General features: G+C 46.2%; 1 protein-coding gene and 1 long non-coding RNA gene across 3 annotated transcripts; one reads left to right on the plus strand and one right to left on the minus strand.

The window, feature by feature from the left end:
* Positions 1-9,878: 9,878 nt before the first annotated feature.
* Positions 9,879-11,090, minus strand: GJA8 (gap junction protein alpha 8). Its single transcript, XM_087828213.1, has one exon. The coding sequence runs from the start codon at positions 11,088-11,090 to the stop codon at positions 9,879-9,881; it is 1,212 nt and encodes a 403-aa protein (XP_087684339.1).
* Positions 11,091-11,270: 180 nt separating this feature from the next.
* Positions 11,271-13,645, plus strand: LOC107529089 (uncharacterized). Of its 2 annotated transcripts, none has more exons than XR_001602421.2 (2): positions 11,271-12,763; positions 13,356-13,645. It is a non-coding gene; the product is annotated as an uncharacterized LOC107529089 (long non-coding RNA). The 2 variants fall into 2 exon arrangements; XR_001602422.2 differs by having other exon boundaries at positions 11,271-12,725.
* The last annotated feature ends 5,170 nt before the right edge of the window (positions 13,646-18,815 follow it).

Raw genomic sequence — 18,815 nt, forward strand, 5'->3', positions numbered from 1 at the left:
TGGTGAATGTCTTTGAGTTTTCAGTTTTATTAGCTCAATGAAGTTTCCCCGTTATATCTTTGGTGCTATGGGTCACTTTTCCTGACTGCTGGAGGAGCGCCAATGGCTATGGATTGGATTTCTGTTGCCTTCTCTTCATATCTGTTATCTCCTCTCTGGTAATTTTCATCACTTTGTTCTTCCTCTTGGAAGAATTTCTGATGTTTATTCTTTATAAAACCGATTTAGCTTTATGTGTTGCTAATTCTGCTCTTTATCTTCTTAATTCTGCCGTGGCATTGTTTGCTAACTCTGCCAACTCCTTTTCCAACTCAGTTTATCATCTTATTGTGTTTCACTTCCTGTTTTTATAGAGCCCATGTTTTCTTTAAAACAGATTTTAAACTTCCTTTTTTTTCTTAAGTAAATACCTTTTGAAATTATACTATTCTTTTTTGTATGTTTGTGTGTGTGTGTGTTTTAATCCTCACCTGAGGGTATTTTTCCACTGCTTTTCAGAGGGAGTAGAAGGGGAAGAGAGAGAGAAACATCGATGTGAGGGAGAAACATCGATTGGTTACCTCCTGCACATGCCCCGACCAGGGCTGGGGATCAAGGCTCCAAGCAAGTTATGTGCCCTTGGCTGGAATCAAACCCAGGACGCTTCAGTCCACAGGCCGACGCTCTAACCACTGAGCAAACTAGCCAGGGCTGAAATTATACTATTTGTTTACTTTGGTGTCCACTGTTTGTTTTCTTCTCATGTCTCTGAAACCTTTCGGAGACTCCAAGTTGTCAGCAGTCTCTTTGTTATTTTCCTTGTCTGTCACTCATTTGTTCCAGCCTATGTGTCGGACCAACTAGATACAGTAATTAGGTCAACAGGAGTTTTAAAGAGTCAAGAAGGGTCTTTGACTACTAGGTCAGTCCCTAAAAATATTTATTTTTTATTGAATTTATTGGGGTCACACTGGTTAACAAAATTATACAGGTTTCAGGTGCACAATTCTGCAACACTCATCTGTATACTATATTATGTGTTCACCACCCCAAGTCAAGTCTCTGTTCATCACCACTGATCCCCCCTTTACTCTTTTGTACCCTCTTCCCCCTACCCCCAGCAGTCACCACAGTGTTGTCCAGTCCTTCCTCTAAAATATATAAAGACAACTAGTCTGTAATTCAAGAAATATATAGAGTTGTTCCAGAGCTGAGGTTCTGGTCTAGGAGATACTAGAGATGTCCACATTTGTAATTTGCCATTAGGTCTGCTTTAAATATGTGACTGAGTACCTTGTTTTGTTACATAGTAACCTGTTGGCTTAGCCCACCTACATTTATTTGATCTCATCTATTTTCTGTTGGGTTTATTAGCCTAACTCAATTCTGGGAGTGACTCACTTTCTTCCATCTTCAGATCTGGCCAGTGTAGAGATGATAACAGTAGCAAATGAAAAAGGTGGAAAAATGCAACTGGAAAACTTGGATGAATTAAAAAACTGAACAGTTTTCAGGAAAGCTGAGTCTTAAAGAAAAACAGAAGCTAGAAAAAAAAAAACCCTCAAAACTCTGTCCTGGCCATGGAATCATGACCAGATATCACCCTTGGCTGAGGGTTCCTCATATTGCCAATTGTATAGCAATCTGTAATTTGCATTACAGTTACCATTTAATGTTCAGATCCTGCCTACTTTTAAGAAGCATTTGGAGCAGATTACAACACATATCATATGTACAATGAAATCATTAAAAAAAGAAAAAAGGAGCCAAAATTGATATTTTTACCATAAACCTTGTTCCTCTCTAGTTTAGTCCCTCCACAGTAGTTAGAGAAGTTTGAGAGAAAGTGATCAATAAAATACAACGGAAGTAATGGGATGTGACTTCTACAATTAAGTCATAAAAGACACTGAAACTTCTGCCTTGATCTCTGGATCACTTGATCTGGGGGAAATCAGGCACAAGATCATGAGGACCCTCAAGCAGGCTCATGGAGAGGCCCAAGTGGAGAGAAACTGACTTGTCAGTAACAACTCACTAGTCACGTAGCCCAGGATAAATCTCAGGCAGAATCATTTGGCTTATCTTAAGTTGCCTATTTATTTTTACTTGCATTGAATAACTTCAACTCTTTCTACAGTTCTCAATCACATGGAAGAGAATAAATCCTATTGTTTTACCTCTCCCCACAAGGCAAAATAAATATATGTACTTTTTGATTTTTCCTGAGGTTTGCGTGAAAAAGGGGGGGATCAAATCTCAAATGACAAGGAGAGTTTTCATGTTCTTTCTGAATCAAATACTCCTCTGTCCCACCCAGATGTGTGCTGGAGTTGACTTGAACTGGTTTGTAAACATCATTTGCTAAGTTTCATGAAATTTTGTGACCTAGTTGTTAAGTACAGTCACTGTTAACAATTAAATTACATAAACTTTAAAAAAATGAAGTGCAAAGGTAATAAATACTGAAAGCTCTTTAATTCTTAATTATTTTACCATTACCCATGCTCTTGAGGTTATTTATATCTATTATGTGGTGGAAATATTTTATAATGTGCTACTGCACATCTCTTCCCATCTCTGTGTTCAGTGACGTTATGTTGGTAGCTTGAAATTGGTGATGCCAGAGAATTTACACCAAGGAAATTGGCAGACACTAAAAACTGGAGCCTCTTTACTCTGGAGAGAGCTGGTTGTTAAATGTTTACCAGCATACTACTGCCCCTCTCACCATACCCCAGTCCTCTTGTTCCCCAACTCCTTAATTTCAAAGGAATAATAACCAGAAACTGGGGCAGATTCTTCACAGTCTAGCTTTGCTGATGGATCAAAAGAAACACAAAGATGGCGAAAAGTCAGATAGGCCTTTTTATAATGCTGCAAATGCTGAGCATGGAGATTACAGAGCCAGGCCTGAAAATGTCTAACCAAACTTTGAGTAACTCGATCCCTCCTGGTCACAGATCTCCCCTGATGGAGGTATTATAACTGCTATTAGTCAATTAGCCCTTCTCCTCCAGAGGGAGCGGCACTTTTTATGTCTTGCTGTCCAATCCTTTTTATTGGTAGGTCCATGTGCCCTAAAGGGTTATTATAACAAGGGAAGGACAAGGAGTAGGATTTAAAGCTGGAGCTAATGGAGCCTGGGGGATTATAATCCTGAGTCAGTCATAATTATTTGCCTCAAAACTGATACTGAGAGACCCAGCTGTGTAGAGAGAGTAAGAGCCTCCATGGACACAGAGCTGCCTGTGAATGGAAGCTGGCAGCAGTTGTGTGGCAGCTTAAGGAGGGGCATGAAGGACATTTTGCAGAGGATGAAAGTAATTGCCAATCTGTTCCCAGACATTTCCCAAGGTCAGAGTCTCAGGTTCCTACTAGACATATGGTGTCAAGATTCTGTTTTGAGTCTTCTCTAAGAAAACTGATTGGAGCTCCGGAGTGTCTATTCCACACTGAAAAACCCTCAGCAGGTAACTGCAAGGCAGATGGGGAGGGTCAGATGGAAAGCATCCACCTGCCCCTCTTCCCAGTCTCCCTGCTGTTGGAGAAGCCTCTCAGGAAGTGACACCACTCAGCAGGCTCCAGGGTTGGCAGCCAACTCATTAGGTGACAAACACTATCTCTAGTTTGTAGACAGAAAACTGAGGTAGATGATAATAACACAGCTCCTAAATGGCACAAACAGAAAAAAATCCTGGCCCCTTGATGCCTGTGTCTGTTTCTTCAAAAATAGGCTTCCTCTTTTTTTTGGGAAGACTAAGGAGAAATGTCAGCTTCCATGGTGGCAGGGTAGGTAGAGAGAGTGAAGCAGGATGCTGCTTCATCCAAGGAAATACACTCATCCACACTCTGGTCGCCCAGCAGAGAGGAGACCAGCAACTGGCACCTATACCTCTACAACTGCTTCTAAACAGCACCCGGAGTTTCCACTTATAACAGTTTTTTCTTTTTTGGATTAGGTCCTAGCTGAGGTACACTTTATCCTTTATCCTGGTAAGTACCAAGCTGTTCTCAGGCTCTGAGTTTATGTTTCCTTAAAACTGGTATTCAAGAGCAAAACTGTAGGAGCAATAGTGTAGCCATTGGGGGTTAACGATGTACTGTCTGGTTCTCAGGCCTGGGTTTCTGTTACTTCTCTCACCATACAGAAGAAGGTGTGGAACAGCATTGACTGCAAGGGGAAGATTCAAGCAGTACCCAGAAAGTCAAGTCTATAAGATCAATATCTCTGTTCTATTCATTGCCTGATACATTCCTTCACTGAAAGCTGATCACTTTAAAGACGGTGGCAGACTGAGTGGAAGCTACACTGACATTCTCCTGGGACCAAACTGGAATTACAACTAAAATAGAGAAAAACCATCCTGAATTATCAGCTGCAACTGAAGACAAGCTGGAGAGCACCCTCATAACCAGGGATGAAAAGTGGAGACCAAATAGAGACGGGTAGGAAGTGTGGAGGTGCCAGAGGGCTGGCTGGGCTCCCACAAGCAGCAGCTGAAGGTTCCCAGCTGTAGAGGGTTCCCACTGAGGACTCTGGGGTCTAAACCCCAGTTTGGGCTTCCCAATCAAGAGCACCAGAACTGAGAAAGGTGCCCACATAACATCTGGCTGTGAAAAGCAGCCGGGCTTCTGTCTGCCAGGGACAGACTGCTGGAACTGCAGTCTTAAAGGGCCAACACACAAAGTTTCATGTGCAGCCACTCACTTTGGACTCTGGCAGAGGGAGGGCAGAGTGGACTGGAGCTGTTTGAAGAGAATCTAAGGTTGTGGGCTCTGGAGATTGAGATCAGAAGGCACCCATCTAGATTCCTGTGCTGAGTCATTTCCCGGTACTGCAGAGGACATCTTTCTCAGGTAGACAATTTTCTGCTTTTGTCTGGTGGGGAGACAGGGGAGGAAGCAACTGCCCCACCCTGCTGGAAAATCTCTCTCCCTACCCAGAGGAGTTTCTACAGCCTGAGGCTCGTTAAGAGAATCAGATTAATCAGCCTGCAGGCCGAGGCAGACCTCAGAGTGCTTTGAGTCTTTGTCTGATCTACTTCTGGAGCCAGGCCTTGGAGAAGCAGACTTTGGTGTGCATTTTGGTCCTGTCCAACCGCATCCAGCCCCAGCAGCAGAGACCTCGAGCCAAGGGTCATTGATAGCTCCAAACAGGGTACTCAGGGCCAGTCACAAACTGCGTCTGACATTGGCCTGCACCAGAGATCCTCCAAAAAGACTAAGAGTCTTAGAAGATCTACCTAATACATAGAAACAAACCCAAATAGGCAGCCAAAATGGGGAGACAAAAAAAACAAGCCCCAAATGAAAGATAAGTCTCCAGAAAAAGAGCTAAATGAAATGGAGATAAGCAATCTATCAGATATAGAGTTCAGAATATTGATTGTAAGGATGCTCAACAGCATAAAAAAAGATATGGAAACTATGAAGGAAATGACATGGCAGAAATAAAGAATGCATTGGAAGGAATAAACAGCAGATTAGAGGAAGCTGAGGATTAGATCAGTGAATTAGAAGACAGGGTAGAAAAACTCAATCAGAGATCCAAAAAGAAGAAACAAAAAACAGGAGGACAGTCTAAGGGAGCTGTGGGACAACATGAGAGGTAACAATATTCACATCATAGGAATGCCAGAGGAGGTCTAAAGTAAGCAAGAGTAGAGAACCTGTTTGAAGAAATAATGGCTGAAAACTTCCCTAACCTGGCAAAGGAAAAAGTCACACAAGTTCAGGAGGCACAGACAGTCCCAAGCAAGAAGAACCAAAAGAAGCCCACACATGGACACATCACAATTAAAATGCCAAAAATTCAAGACAAAGAGAGAATATTAAAGGCAGCAATAAAAAAGCAATCTGTTACCTATAAAGGAGCCCCCATAAGGTTGTCAGCTGACTTCTCATCAGAGACTCTAGAGGCCAGAAGGGAATGGCATGAAGTATTCAAGGTAATGCAAAACAGGGATCTGAAACCAAGACTACTCTACCCAGCAAGACCATCATTCAAGATAGACGGTGAAATAAAGAGCTTCCCAGGGAAAAAAAGGCTAAATGAGTTTATCACCACCAAACCAGCATTGCAGGAAATGTTAAAGGAGCTGGTGTAATTAGAAGTAGAAATAGAGAGAGAGAGAGAGAAACAGGCATACAGAATTAAAATGGCAATAGATACGTATCTATCAATAATAAACTAAAAAACAATCCCATTTACCATTGCAACAAAAAAATTTAGATACTTAGGAATAAACTTAAACAAGAAGGTATAAGACCTGTGCTCAGAAAACTATAGGATGTTGCAAAAAGTGATAAAGATATAAACAAGTGGAAAAATATACTGTGTTCGTGGATTGTAAGAATTAACATCATTAAAATGTCCATACTACCCAAAGCAATCTATAAATTCAATGCAATCCCTATTAAAATATCAACAGCATATTTCACAGATCTGGAACAAACACTTCGAAAATTTATATGGAACCAAAAATGACCCCGAATAGCTACGGCATCTTGAGAAGGAAGAACAAAGTTGGAGGGATCACAATACCAGATATCAAGTTATCCTACAAAGCCACTGTAATCAAAACAGCCCGGTACTGGTACAAGAACAGACATATAGATCCATGGAACAGAACAGAGAACCCAGAAATTGACCCACGCCATTATGGTCAATTAATATTTGACAAAGGAGGCAAGAACATACAATGGAGTAAAGACAGTCTCTTCAATAAATGATATTGGGAAAATTGGACAGGTACATGCAAAAAAATAAAACTAGACCACCAACTTACACAATACACAAAAATAAACAAAATGGATAAAAGACTTAAATGTAAGACATGAAACCATAAAAATCCTAGAAGAAAATGTAGGCAGCAAAATCTCAGACATCTCTCATAGCAGTATGTTTGCTGACACATCTCCTAGGGCAAGAGAAACAAGGGAGAAAATAAACAAATGGGACTGCATCAAAATAAAAAGCTTCTGCACAGTGAAAGAAACCATCAACAAAACGAAAAGGGAGCCCACTGTATGGGAGAACATATTTGCCAGTGACACATCTGATAAAGGGTTAATATCCAAAATATATAAGGAACTCATACAACTTAACAAAAGGAAGACAAACAATCCAATTAAAAAATGGGCAAAGGACCTAAATAGACACTTTTCCAAAGAGGACATACAGATGGCCAAGAGACATATGAAAAGATGCTCAATGTTGCTAACCATCAAAGAGATGCAAATTACAACCACAATGAGGTATCACTTCATACCTGTCAGAAGGGCTACCGTCAACAAAACAATGAATGACAAGTGCTGGTGAGAGTGTGGAGAAAGGGGAACCCTGGTACACTGGTGGTGGAAATACAGATTTGTGCAGCTACTTTGGAAAACAGTATGGAGTTTCCTCAAAAAATTAAAACTTGAACTGCCATTTGACCCAGTGATCCCACTTCTAGGAATATATCCTAAGAGACACGAAACACTAATCAGAATGAACTTATGCACCCCTATGTTCATAGCAGCACAATAGCTAAGATCTGGAAACAGCCCAAGTGCCCATCAGTAGATGAGTGGATAAAAAAGCTGTGGGACATTTACAGCATGGAATACTATGCAGCTGTAAAAAAGAAGAATCACTTATCCTTTGGGATGGCATGAAGGGAACTGGAGAGTATTATGCTAAGTGAAATAAGCCAGTCAGGGAAAGACAAACACCACATGATCTCACTCATATGTGGAATATAATGAACAAAATAAACTGATCAACAAAATAGATCCAGAGACATAGAAGCATGGAGCAGACTGAGGGATCTCAGAGGGAAGGTGGGGAGGGGGGAGTGGGTGGGGAGAGATTAATCAAATAACTTAAATGTTTATAAGCAAAACTCATGGACACAGACATTGGTCTGGGAAGGCCTGGGGGTAGGGTGGATGCGAAGTGGAGGGGATCAATGGGGGGATAAAGGGACATCTGTAATACTTTCAAAAATAAAGGTTAAAAAAAAAGATCACTTTGGATGAACCAAGAAAATATATTTTAGGCTTTTTCTTTCAAAATGCAAATTTTCTCTGGGGTAATTATCAAACAATCAGACCTTAGGATTAATTTAATTTTTAGGCCCCTGTGCTTTAGAATGGGGCACCAAGAAATGCGAATATTGTCATGGGGGAGGAATGGTTTGGGAGGAGGCTTCGCTCTAGTATGAATATCTTAAGAGGAAGGTGGTAACCAGAGGGCAGCGCGAGGGATTTGCATGCTTTAGGGTGGTGCTGGTGGGGGGGAAGATAGAATGAAGGCAGTTTTTCTAGGTACCTTTTTTGGTCCCCCGATGGTTTTCTGTCCTGATCCCCAGCAGGTCAACTTGGTTCTATCCTTCAGCCTTAGCCTTGGCTCTGCAGCGCATGAAGCATAACTTTGGTTTAGATGAAGCATCTTGGTGGCCACTGACTTTCTCCCTCTGCTCTGAGCATTGACTGGCTCTAGGCAAAGCTGCTCCCTGTGTGAAATATGTACTTTTCCTGAGGGTTTCCCTGACTGGACTCAATGCTTGAGGGTTGTTGGCTGTGGGGATGAAGGATAGAAGACCTTAGAGAACCCTCTTGTTCCCTTCAGGCTCTATATCCCTTCCAGGATGAAGTCTGCCCTGGGACTGAATTTGGGAGCTTGGCTGTTTGGACTTACACTTTGTGAGACTGTCCCTAGTGCCACTTTGATGGGCCTCTGTACACAGTTGGTGCCCAAGAGCTGACTCTCCTTAAGGCAGGTCTGTGGGCAGGTGTCCTCTGGCTCAAAGCTGGCTTGCTCCCTGTTCTGATGAAAAGAGGTGTACAATTTAGGCTGAGCACTGCTATTGGGAGAGGAAAGGAAAGCAAAGGGCCTTTTTGCTTCAGGGAAGAGAACCACTGCCAGGCCTCAGAGCCCTTTTAGTTCACAGGGAGAAGGCCTGGGGTCGTGCTTTCTTTCTCTGATGGTGCCCAGGGCAGAATTACCACCAATACCAGGGATATAATTGTGTCAGAACCCAGGGGCTACAGTGACTCAAAAGAAAGGACAGTGAGAACGCTGGGTATCTCTTGGGTTGATTATTTCGACTGAACACTCAAAAACGGAGTAATGGAGTTCGGAAGCCACAGAAACAAGCTGAAACCACAAAAAATATGCCCAACACCACAGGACGGCCGGGCTCACTACTATATGCTGACCTTGCAAGTTGGAGCCCACAGGTTCAACTTGGCTTACACACATTTTGTTTGGCCCACATGCATATTTAAAATTTAGTTGGCAACATTAAAAGTATTGGAAATTTCACTTAAATGTTTGCATTTCTGGCTTCTCTTGAAAAATCAGATAACTGCCTGGTAGCCGTGGTCTGGAAGGGAGCAGCAGCTGCCCTCTGCTCTCCCATTTCCACACTCCTGGCTCTTCCATGCATTAGAACAGGCCCACCTCGCCACCGGAAATCACCTGCCTGTGGCCTGTAGGCATTTGTGACCCCTGATACAGGGTCACATGGTATCTGCTAGGGAAGGGCTGGGGCGACAAAGCCTGACTGAGTTAGTGGGCTTGAGACAACACTAACAAAAAGCTATGAGGCAATCGCAGCTGTGATCAGAAGGATTTCTATGGAGAAATGGGGACCAAAGCAGGGTCCCACAGCTGTTGAGGGAGAGGGCAGGGCAGCCACAGGAGCCTGGGAACTTTGATGGGACAACGCGTTTATCTTGGTAGCCCTTATATACGGGAAAGACAGTTTCCTAAGTGTGCACTGCGCGCCCGTCCAGCCAGGGAGGGTGTGCGGGGAGGGACAGAAGACAAATCACTTGGCATCTTTCCCCTTCACCTTGCCCTACGGGTTAGCTCCGGTGTTTTCTTTCTTTCTTTCTTTGGCACCACTTCATATGGTTAGGTCGTCAGACCTGGCCCGGCTACCGGCCTTGCTCAGCCCGCTCAGGGGGCCGGTGTCACCGCCAGGCGGCGCTGCGCGCGGGGACGGGGCCCGCTCGGCCCGCGGCTCCGCTCTCTCCGCCCCCTCCCGCGCTCCGGGGGTCTCCGCGCCCCCCGCCTCCCGCACCGCCACGGTCTCCGGCCCTCGGGCGCTCCCCCTCTCCGCTTCCTGCCCCGCCTCTCCCGCCCTGGGCTCCGCTCCTTCCCGCACTGGCTGCCCGTCGCCCCCCAATCCCTGCGCTCCCACCGGGGCGGAGGAGGGCGGCGCCTCCCGGGCAGCCCCGGACGGGTCCCCGAGGGGCCCTGCGCCCGTCTGCTCGAGCGGAAGGCAAGGCCCGGCAGGCAGCGGGCTGGTCCCCGCCGTGCCGACCTCGGCCAAGGGGACGCAGTGGGACTCGGTTTTCTCCCCTTGGGGGAGCCGGGAGCCCGCGGCTTTCCCCAGCGAGGGCGCGGCGCTGCAGGGGGGGCGCTTCTCGGGCGCGCGCCCCGCGGGCCCCGGGGCGGCCGACCGCGCCCTCTTCAGGCCCAGGTGGCTCATCTCCACGATGTTGAGGAAGAGGGACACGGAGGCCACGGCCAGCATGAACACGACGAAGACGGTCTTCTCCGTGGGCCGCGACACGAAGCAGTCCACCACGTTGGGGCAGGGCCAGCGGCTGCAGCGGAAGAGGGGCGGGACGCGGAACCCGTACAGGAGGTAGTGGCCCGCCACGAAGCCCAGCTCGAAGAGCGCCTTGAACGCCACGTGGCAGAGGTAGGTCCTCAGCAGGGCGCCCTCCAGCCGGAGCCGCCCCGCGCCGCGCTCCGCCCCGCGCCCCGCGCGCGCGCCCGCCCCGCGCGCCCTGCGCCTGTCCTGGGCGCGCGCGCGGTGCACCGCGTGGCCCACGTACACCAGCGAGGGCGCGGACACGAAGATGATCTGCAGCACCCACAGGCGCACGTGGGAGATGGGGAAGGCCTGGTCGTAGCAGACGTTCTCGCAGCCCGGCTGCTGCGTGTTGCACACGAAGTCCGACTGCTCGTCGCCCCACACGAGCTCGGCGGCCGTGCCCAGGATGAGGATCCGGAAGATGAAGAGCACCGTGAGCCACACGCGCCCCACGACCGTGGAGTGCTCGTTCACCTCCTCCAGGACGCTCCCCAGGAAGCTCCAGTCGCCCATCTCCCGCGCACCTGGAGGGGGCAGCAGCAGACGCTGAGCGGCCGCAGGGCGCCCCACTCGGTCTCCGCCGACCCTGGGGGGACCTCCCCTGTCTGAGCTGCCGGGACAGCCCACCTGATAGGACGGCAGAGGAATCAGCTTCCACTAGCTCCCTTGTCTGAAAACCGGGCTTAATGGTAATAGCTGTACTCATTCGCTTCACAAGCCACCTAAAAGGATCTATATGTGTGTAATCCCCTGAACGCCACCCAAAATAAAGATCCATGGTCACCTGGAATGCAACCAAGAGCACAGGCGGAGCTAAGGTGCATGAGGCATAGGTAAGGCTCATCGGCCTGAGCCCTGGGCCCCCAGCACGGCTCATGCAGGCCTGAGAGTGTCTGTAGCTACCTGACTTTTGACTCTGTTGGGCTACCTAACGATCACATGCTTGAAGGAAACTGGTATTGACTGGATGTCTACTTTGCGAGAGACCTCTGACGTTATGTTATTTCATTTAGTTTGATCCTGCTAGACTGCACTCTTCATGAGAACGTGGAGCACACTTGCTTTATTTACAGCTGGACACTGAGTGCTCCTCACAGAGCCCAGCAAATAATGAGAGCCTGAGAAGTGCTTGTCAACAAACTTGATTCCAACACAGGAGGAAGCTGAGGCTCAGGGAGGTTAAATAATAGTCTGTGATAAACTAAACAGCAGCAGTTCTGCCTGCCTGATTCCAAGGCCATGTCCATGACACCACTGAAATACACCGCCTGGGGGCAGAGCTACACAGCTCTCTGGCTCCCGTATTCTTAATTTATGTTTTCTCTTCTCCAGGTGGAAATCTGGAAACCCTACATAATAGCTTTACAACTGAGAGCAGTGTCTTAAAATTATTATCAATACCCTTTTAAACCCAAGGAATGGAGAGAGTGCTTTGGTGAGGAATCATGCTACAGAGGGAGAAAGCCACTGGGACACCTTTAGTGTCCCACAGAATGAAAGGAGTTAGGGTCCATAGTGCAGTTATTTTAACAGAGCTAAAAACTGATTTGTAAAATCAAAAAATTGCAACCATTAAGTACGATAACATATAAAGCCCCAGCAATAGCAAACAACTAATGTAAATGTGGTTGAAGTGACAGGGGTGAGGTGTGCAAACTGGGCCATTCACCCAGTGCAAACCCGCTGTGCAAGCTGGTGCCCTGTGAAGGACTATGACAAAACTTCCACCTCAGTCTAGGACAGATGTCCCTCCAGCTTGGACATCTCTAGAGTTGTGGCATTTACTCATCACTGCCCTCAGACCTGGGCAAGAGTCCTTCTCACAGGTGCTGCTCTGGGCTTCTTCCAGCCACGTCCTACCCTATAGGATCAGGAGTCACATGGGGCCAAAGGAAAATGCCCACAATTTTGAATGACAGCGATATTTGTTAACACTTGAAAGAGTGATGAAGAGTGGTTTCATCTTCAGGAGAAGACGAGCAGAATGGCATCTGAAAGCCGCCTTCCAACAGCACTTGGTTGCCAACACTGATTGCAGGCATGAGCGATGCCCAACTTATGCTCTTGGGGTGCACAAAATCGCTGTCTGCTGCACATTGGAGGGCAGAGGACAATGCTCTTCTTGGTGCCCTGGAAACTCCCAATTAGGTGAGACATCCAGCAGCAGCTTCTTTCCTCCTGGGAAGGTGAGAGCAGCTGTGGCATCGCCAGTCAGCACGCTGGGGCTGGGAAGAGTTCCTTGTAGGAAAGGGGTATTGAGAGTGAGAGAGGATCCTCTCAGAACCAGCAGTTCAGAACCTCGGTTGTGTGTATCTAGTTATAGTTCTGCTGCTAACACTCCTCAAAGAGGTAAATCTAGTGCTTGCCCTGTAAAGAGTGGCAGCCATTCACATCATCTTCCAAAAAAAAAAAAAAAAAGTGAAAAAAGGTGGGAAACATCACAATCAGGTAAGCAACCCAAGTATAAATCCTATTGGTGGTGGAGAAAATTTTTTTTAAAAAAATCAGAATTTCTTATCAAATAATTAATTCATGTTAAAACAACAACTATGTATTTTACTCCTATAAGACCAAGTCTGGCATTGATGTACTCTAAGGCTAGTGTTGCTAATGTTTCATCCCCATTGATACATCAACTCGGTTTTGAAATCTTGCTTATATTGTATCATGTTTGTCCTTTGGGGTTTCTGTGTATTTCACTCACGTACCCACGTGAATGTGTGCAGCCAGCACGTGCTCTCAGGACTGTATGTCTACAGTCTTGTTTTTCCCCTTTAGGAGCAATAGCTCTCGGAGGGCAGGTACCATTTCGTCTTCATCTTCCATGAACCATCATGACACAGAACAAAGACCATCACAGCGTGGGAGCTCCGTAGACACCAGTGGATGGGACCAGCAGTAATGATCTGAAATCTGACGTTCTCAGTCCCCCAGTGCATGTAATACCGGTATTACTTAGAGTCTAGGGAACTCGAGTCCTCTTTGCTGCAGGTAGCAGTGGGGAGACTGAGGGCTTGCAAACAAATGGCAAGTACTGAAAAAGGATAGTAAATTGATCCCAAACTTGCTGTTTTGAGACACTTTTGTATAAGATCAAACAGTGTCATGACACATGTTCACAACACATGAAGTCCTTCCTGACTACTCAAGCCAGACAGGACGTCTCTTCCACACCCCACCCTGCAATGCTAGGGCTGTTTGAGTGTGTGTGTGTTTTTAAAGCCTAGTTACAATATTTCTTGTAAAATTGAGACAAACTGTAACTTAGGACAAACTCTTTTCAATTCCATGCCACTGGAACAGTCAACTGAGCTGTTACGGAGAAAAGCCTTAGAGGTGCTGAGGGAAAGCGCCTTAGGTTCCTGATGTCTAACAATCAAAATTATACTTGAAGGAAGTCAGAGCAAACTGTTTCACTGGAGCAGTGAGGAATCTAAAAGAATATTTCTCTTCTCTTCTTCAAAGATGCAATCCTCTGCTTTCTTTTGCTTGTGAAAATTTAGTGAACAGGTACAGATGGAAACTAAGCCCTGGAGTTCAAACTTCCAAACTCTGGTGGAGTTCAAACATCCACCAGAACATCCCACCAGCGGACCCTGGTTTCAGGTAAGGATTAAAATAACACCTTAGGTTTGGGGAGCCCTTATGTATTCATAAATTATATAGTTTCACATATCGTATTTCAGTCCTCATAATATCCTGTGAACTAGGTCAGCGATTCTCAGACCAGGATTTCACAGACTAGTATAAAAACAACAAAATAGGGTGGCCACGATACAGCTGCCAACTTCTTATTTTGCCAAGCAAGGACATAAAAATAAGAAACTTATTAAGCCACTAACTATGACTACAGTCCGTTTTCACCATCATTTCATGAAAGGGGAATTTTAATATTATAACACTAAAAATAACATAATTTCAGAGTGAAAGACCTTTAAATCAAACACCTTTAACTTGGTGAAAAGTTTGCTATGTTGTTTACTACATCATCCTCACATTTTTTTCATAGGATGCTGAAAAGTCACTGGGACCAGAACTGACAAGTCCACAGGTAGATGTTTGAGAACTAGTGAACTAGGCATTACCAGCCCCCATTACCAGGTAGGGAGACAGACTAGGAGGTAAAGTAAGTCTCCTGAGATGGCTCAGCTAGTGAGGGCAGAGGTGGGCTGTGGGCCCTGGTTTCCCAGCGACAAGCCCAGGGCAGTTTCCAGCGCAGCATAGATTTCTCCTGGCTTTGAAGAGGCAGAACAACACACACGCATCCGTATTAACAAGCTCCCCAGAGGATCAGAGGGCCACTTACTGTTCCTGTTGGTAAGGGACTGTAAATGTGCCTCCACTCATGTTTCTAGAGCATTCCCTTAGCCAGCAGCTCCCTGAGAGACAACAGAACCCACTCCCAGGAAGTTTTACAGTTCTTAGCCAGAGCCATTCCTGTGATCCACGAAACACTCCAACATCGAAATGCTGAGCACGAAGCCTCCCCTACACCCACAGCACTCGATAGCTATAAAATCACCCCCACTGCAGAGCTTGAGTGAAAAAGTGCAAAACTGATAAACATCAAATGCGTGCCTCTGGGTTCCTGGAGGCGTGTTAATTAATTCTGAAAAATGAAAAGACCCTAAAAAGTCAAGTTGTAGTTACAATTTGGACATCTCTGAGCCCCCCTCCCCATTCCTACATTCCTTTCCTTTCTGCAGGGTTTTCAGAATTGAACTCTAAGTCCAGCCCTCCCAACCCAAGACTGAATCTTAGTGGAAACCATTTCCCTTTTGGAGAAGCCCAGAAATGGCCCTGAGATTAGACTGGGAAGGGGGGGGGGGGCGGAGGCTACACACTAATATCACCCAAAGAAAACTTGCCAATAAGAGTAGGGTCCCCTGGAGAAATAGGCGCTCTCTCCCTTGGCGCTCAGCAGCAAAATGGCAACTTTGGCTTCTTCCCATTGGCGCCTAAAAGCCTGCCTCCCACTTCTCTGCCCCACCCCTGCTGTGCTGCGCGACCGAGCAGAAACGACTGGATTGGCCCTGATGGGTGGGTTTTACTGTCCAGCAATATTTTAAGCTCCCAGCCAGACAGCTTTCATGAGGGGAGGGATGTTTGGAAAACAATAGGAGAGAGAGAATGGGAGAGCGATGTTGGGCACTGGGGAGGAGGGCAGGGGAGCTGACGTGGGAAAGCTCAGATGGGGCTTCTGCGGCCTCTGAAAGTGTCTTTCGGTGGCAGACAGGCCCTCTACGACAGGAGCCTCTGGCTTCCCTCCGGGGGCATGAGTGCAGGGGTATTTTCCCAATGTCTCATCAGCAGCTTAGAGAGTTGTAGGGATGTAGGAACAGTAAGAGGTCACCTGTGTGCACCCCTCTGCTCTGAGCCAGACTGTGCCAAAGACACCCCAGAGAGAGGTTGGTTTTTTTCAAAGGACAATATTTTACCCTCTTTTGGTGGGTCTTGCGTCTCACAACTTTCAGTAGGGCAGCCCCCTCTCTGAAAAGCAGCCTTAATACTCCCAAGAACTCTCGCACCATTTGTCAAGGTAATGACGTTTCCCACCTGTTTCACTCATGATTACAAATACGTAAAAGTTTTTAAAAATTGATTCTGGGGAGGAAAGGGGGAGAGAGAGGAAGAGAGAGAAGAAGAAAGAGAGAGAGAGAGACACCGATGTGAGAGAGAAGATCGATTGGCTGCCTCCTGAACGTGAACCCGCCACCTTTGGTGCACAGGATGAGCTCCAACCCACTGAGCCACGCCTCCCAGGGCCACGAATACTTTTGAGAAGCTGCAGAATCGGGGATTCTACACCATCAGCTATTAGTTTTAGACTTTAGCTTTTCCATCTGTGAAGAAGGGTTAGGAGGTTTTTGCTCACCGAGGGCCTCTTGGATGACATGCCAGTGTGGCTTAGTGAGGACTGAGGGCCTCTTGGGTGACATGCCAGTGTGGCTTAGTGAGGACTGATGCTCTGCCTCTCTGAGGCCCACTCCCGTCTCGCTGTCTGGGGCTGACTATTGTAGTGGTATAAAAAAACTGGTTGTATTTGATCACATTTTTTTAACCAAAAATTGGGTCATTATTATTCTCTAAGTTTATTTGTGGAAACAATGGATAAAAATAGTTGAAAGAGGGATTGTTTAAGGAAATCTCAATGCATGATTACTAAATGGAAGGCAGCTTTGAGGGTTAACACAAAAGAAATCCAAGTGCTTGCCCCCTCCTCCAGTTTCCTATTCTTTCTGGTGTCATGGGCATATTGCATTTTTTAAAAAAATATATCTTTATTGATTTCAGAAAGAGGAAGAAAGAGGGAGAGAGAGATAGAAACATCAATGATGAGAGAGTCATTGATCAGCTGCCTCCTGCACACTCTCTACTGGGGTTCGAGCCCGCAACCCGGGCATGTGCCCTGACCAGGAATCGAACCGCGATCTCCTGGATCCGAGGTCAGTGCTCAGCTGCTGAGCCACGCCGGCCAGGCAGCAGATTGCATTTTGGTGGCAGCAGTTTGAAGGAGGGTGGCACCAATGTTGTGTGAGTCTAAAATTTTATTTTTATTAAAATGCTCAGTAGCCCACAGCCTTATTTACTTTAGAATTTGGATTTCTTTTTAACTTTCAAATTTGAGAGCCCACACTGACTAGGACAGTGCCCTCTAGGGAATCCCTTAGTCAAAAACAGCTGTTCAAGGCTGCTCCCCAGTATCAATGAAGTAAGTCAGAGGAGAGAGGGGAGAAATGTGGTCATTCTTTTGAGAACATTCATTTAATGTAAATTCCCGGAGCTTGTGCTTTCCCTGAGACATTCCAGAACCTACAGAGCTTCTTTTCAAAATGAGCTTCCATCCAGGGCTGCCCAGCCCAACTTGGCTAATATGGGGGGCGGCCCCATCTCCTGTCATCATGTGTGAGAGATGGTAGTAGAGATGGTGTGAGTCTGGGAAAAGCAGGGAATGTCAACAGACCTCTGAACCAATGATAGTCTCCCAGGCTTGGTAGAATCTCACTTTCCAATTTAGCATTTTCTTTGCTTATTTACTCTGTTGACATTGAAGACACTCTACTAATAATGCCCAGTTGATTGAATTTCTGTTGTCAGTTCTCCTTGCAGCTGGAAAGTCCTCGAAAACAGAAAGACTTAATTCCATACCTGTTTAACGAGACGGGGAGAGAGGCTCTTATAGCCATCCCTGAGAAATGAGTTGCCTGTTCCTATCAGGAAGGAGTCAGTTGCTCAGGTTTTCAGAGGGTGTCTTCTCATGATGGTCCTATTGTTTCATTTGATATAAAGAAATCTCTAGGAGATGAGATTTGCCACATTTAAATGCAAATACCAGTTCTGTAATCATATAGAATAGGTTATTAAATTATTGACCTTCTGGATAACCTAATGGTGGCCTTGTTTTGCCAGAGAGTGTTTTGGAAACAGTGGAGCAGTTATGAGTGCCAAGGTAGGACCTGGCTCTGGGTGTGGCTCTCTTGCTTTCTATTTGTGGATAGCTTGCTCAGCCCCTCCAAGCCTCAGTTTCCTCACCTGTGAAACAGAGATGATAATAACTGCCCTTCCAGTTTTGTGAAAAGGACTTTTGATAACGAGGGTGGCTACTGATTTAACCCATGCAATGCTGTGAATCCCTGACCGGCGTTGATTAGTTTGCTGTGAGCTCTCCCCCTCTGAGTGTGACTGTGTCCTATGCTGCAGGGTCACCGGTTGTTTTGTTTCTAAGAGTGCCTTGACCAAGGTCATACACTCCCCCTTCCACAGGGAAAATGCCAGAACTGAGAAAGATCAGGAGAGATTGTTGGCCCCAACTCCCTCATTTTATAGATGAGGAAACCAAGGTTCAGGGTGGAAATGATACCCAGAGGTCATGGCATGGCTCTGTGCCCAGGTGTATTACATAGGAGGTTAGAAGGGGATATGTGCCCCCAGAAATGAAAGTATGGCAGGTGGAGGGAGGTGGCGTTCACGCAGACCTCACTGAGAAGGTAAGGTTTGGGCTGACTTTAAAGAAGGTGAGGGAGGGAACCGTGGGTGTGTGTGGGGAAGAGCAATCCAGGGCAAAGGCCCTCAGCAGTAAGCAGGCCAGAGGGGCTGGACCAGAGTGGGAGAGAACAAAAATGGTTGGGAAGTGTAATTTTTGTCTCTTGTTTATCCAATTATGCTTTGTTTGCTTGCACCTTTTTAAAACCCCAACACCAACAGATGAGATACCCAGCATTCGATGTGCAGCTTTGC

Source organism: Miniopterus natalensis, chromosome 19, assembly GCF_054644295.1.
Source record: "Miniopterus natalensis isolate mMinNat1 chromosome 19, mMinNat1.hap1, whole genome shotgun sequence".
NCBI lineage: Eukaryota > Metazoa > Chordata > Mammalia > Chiroptera > Miniopteridae > Miniopterus > Miniopterus natalensis.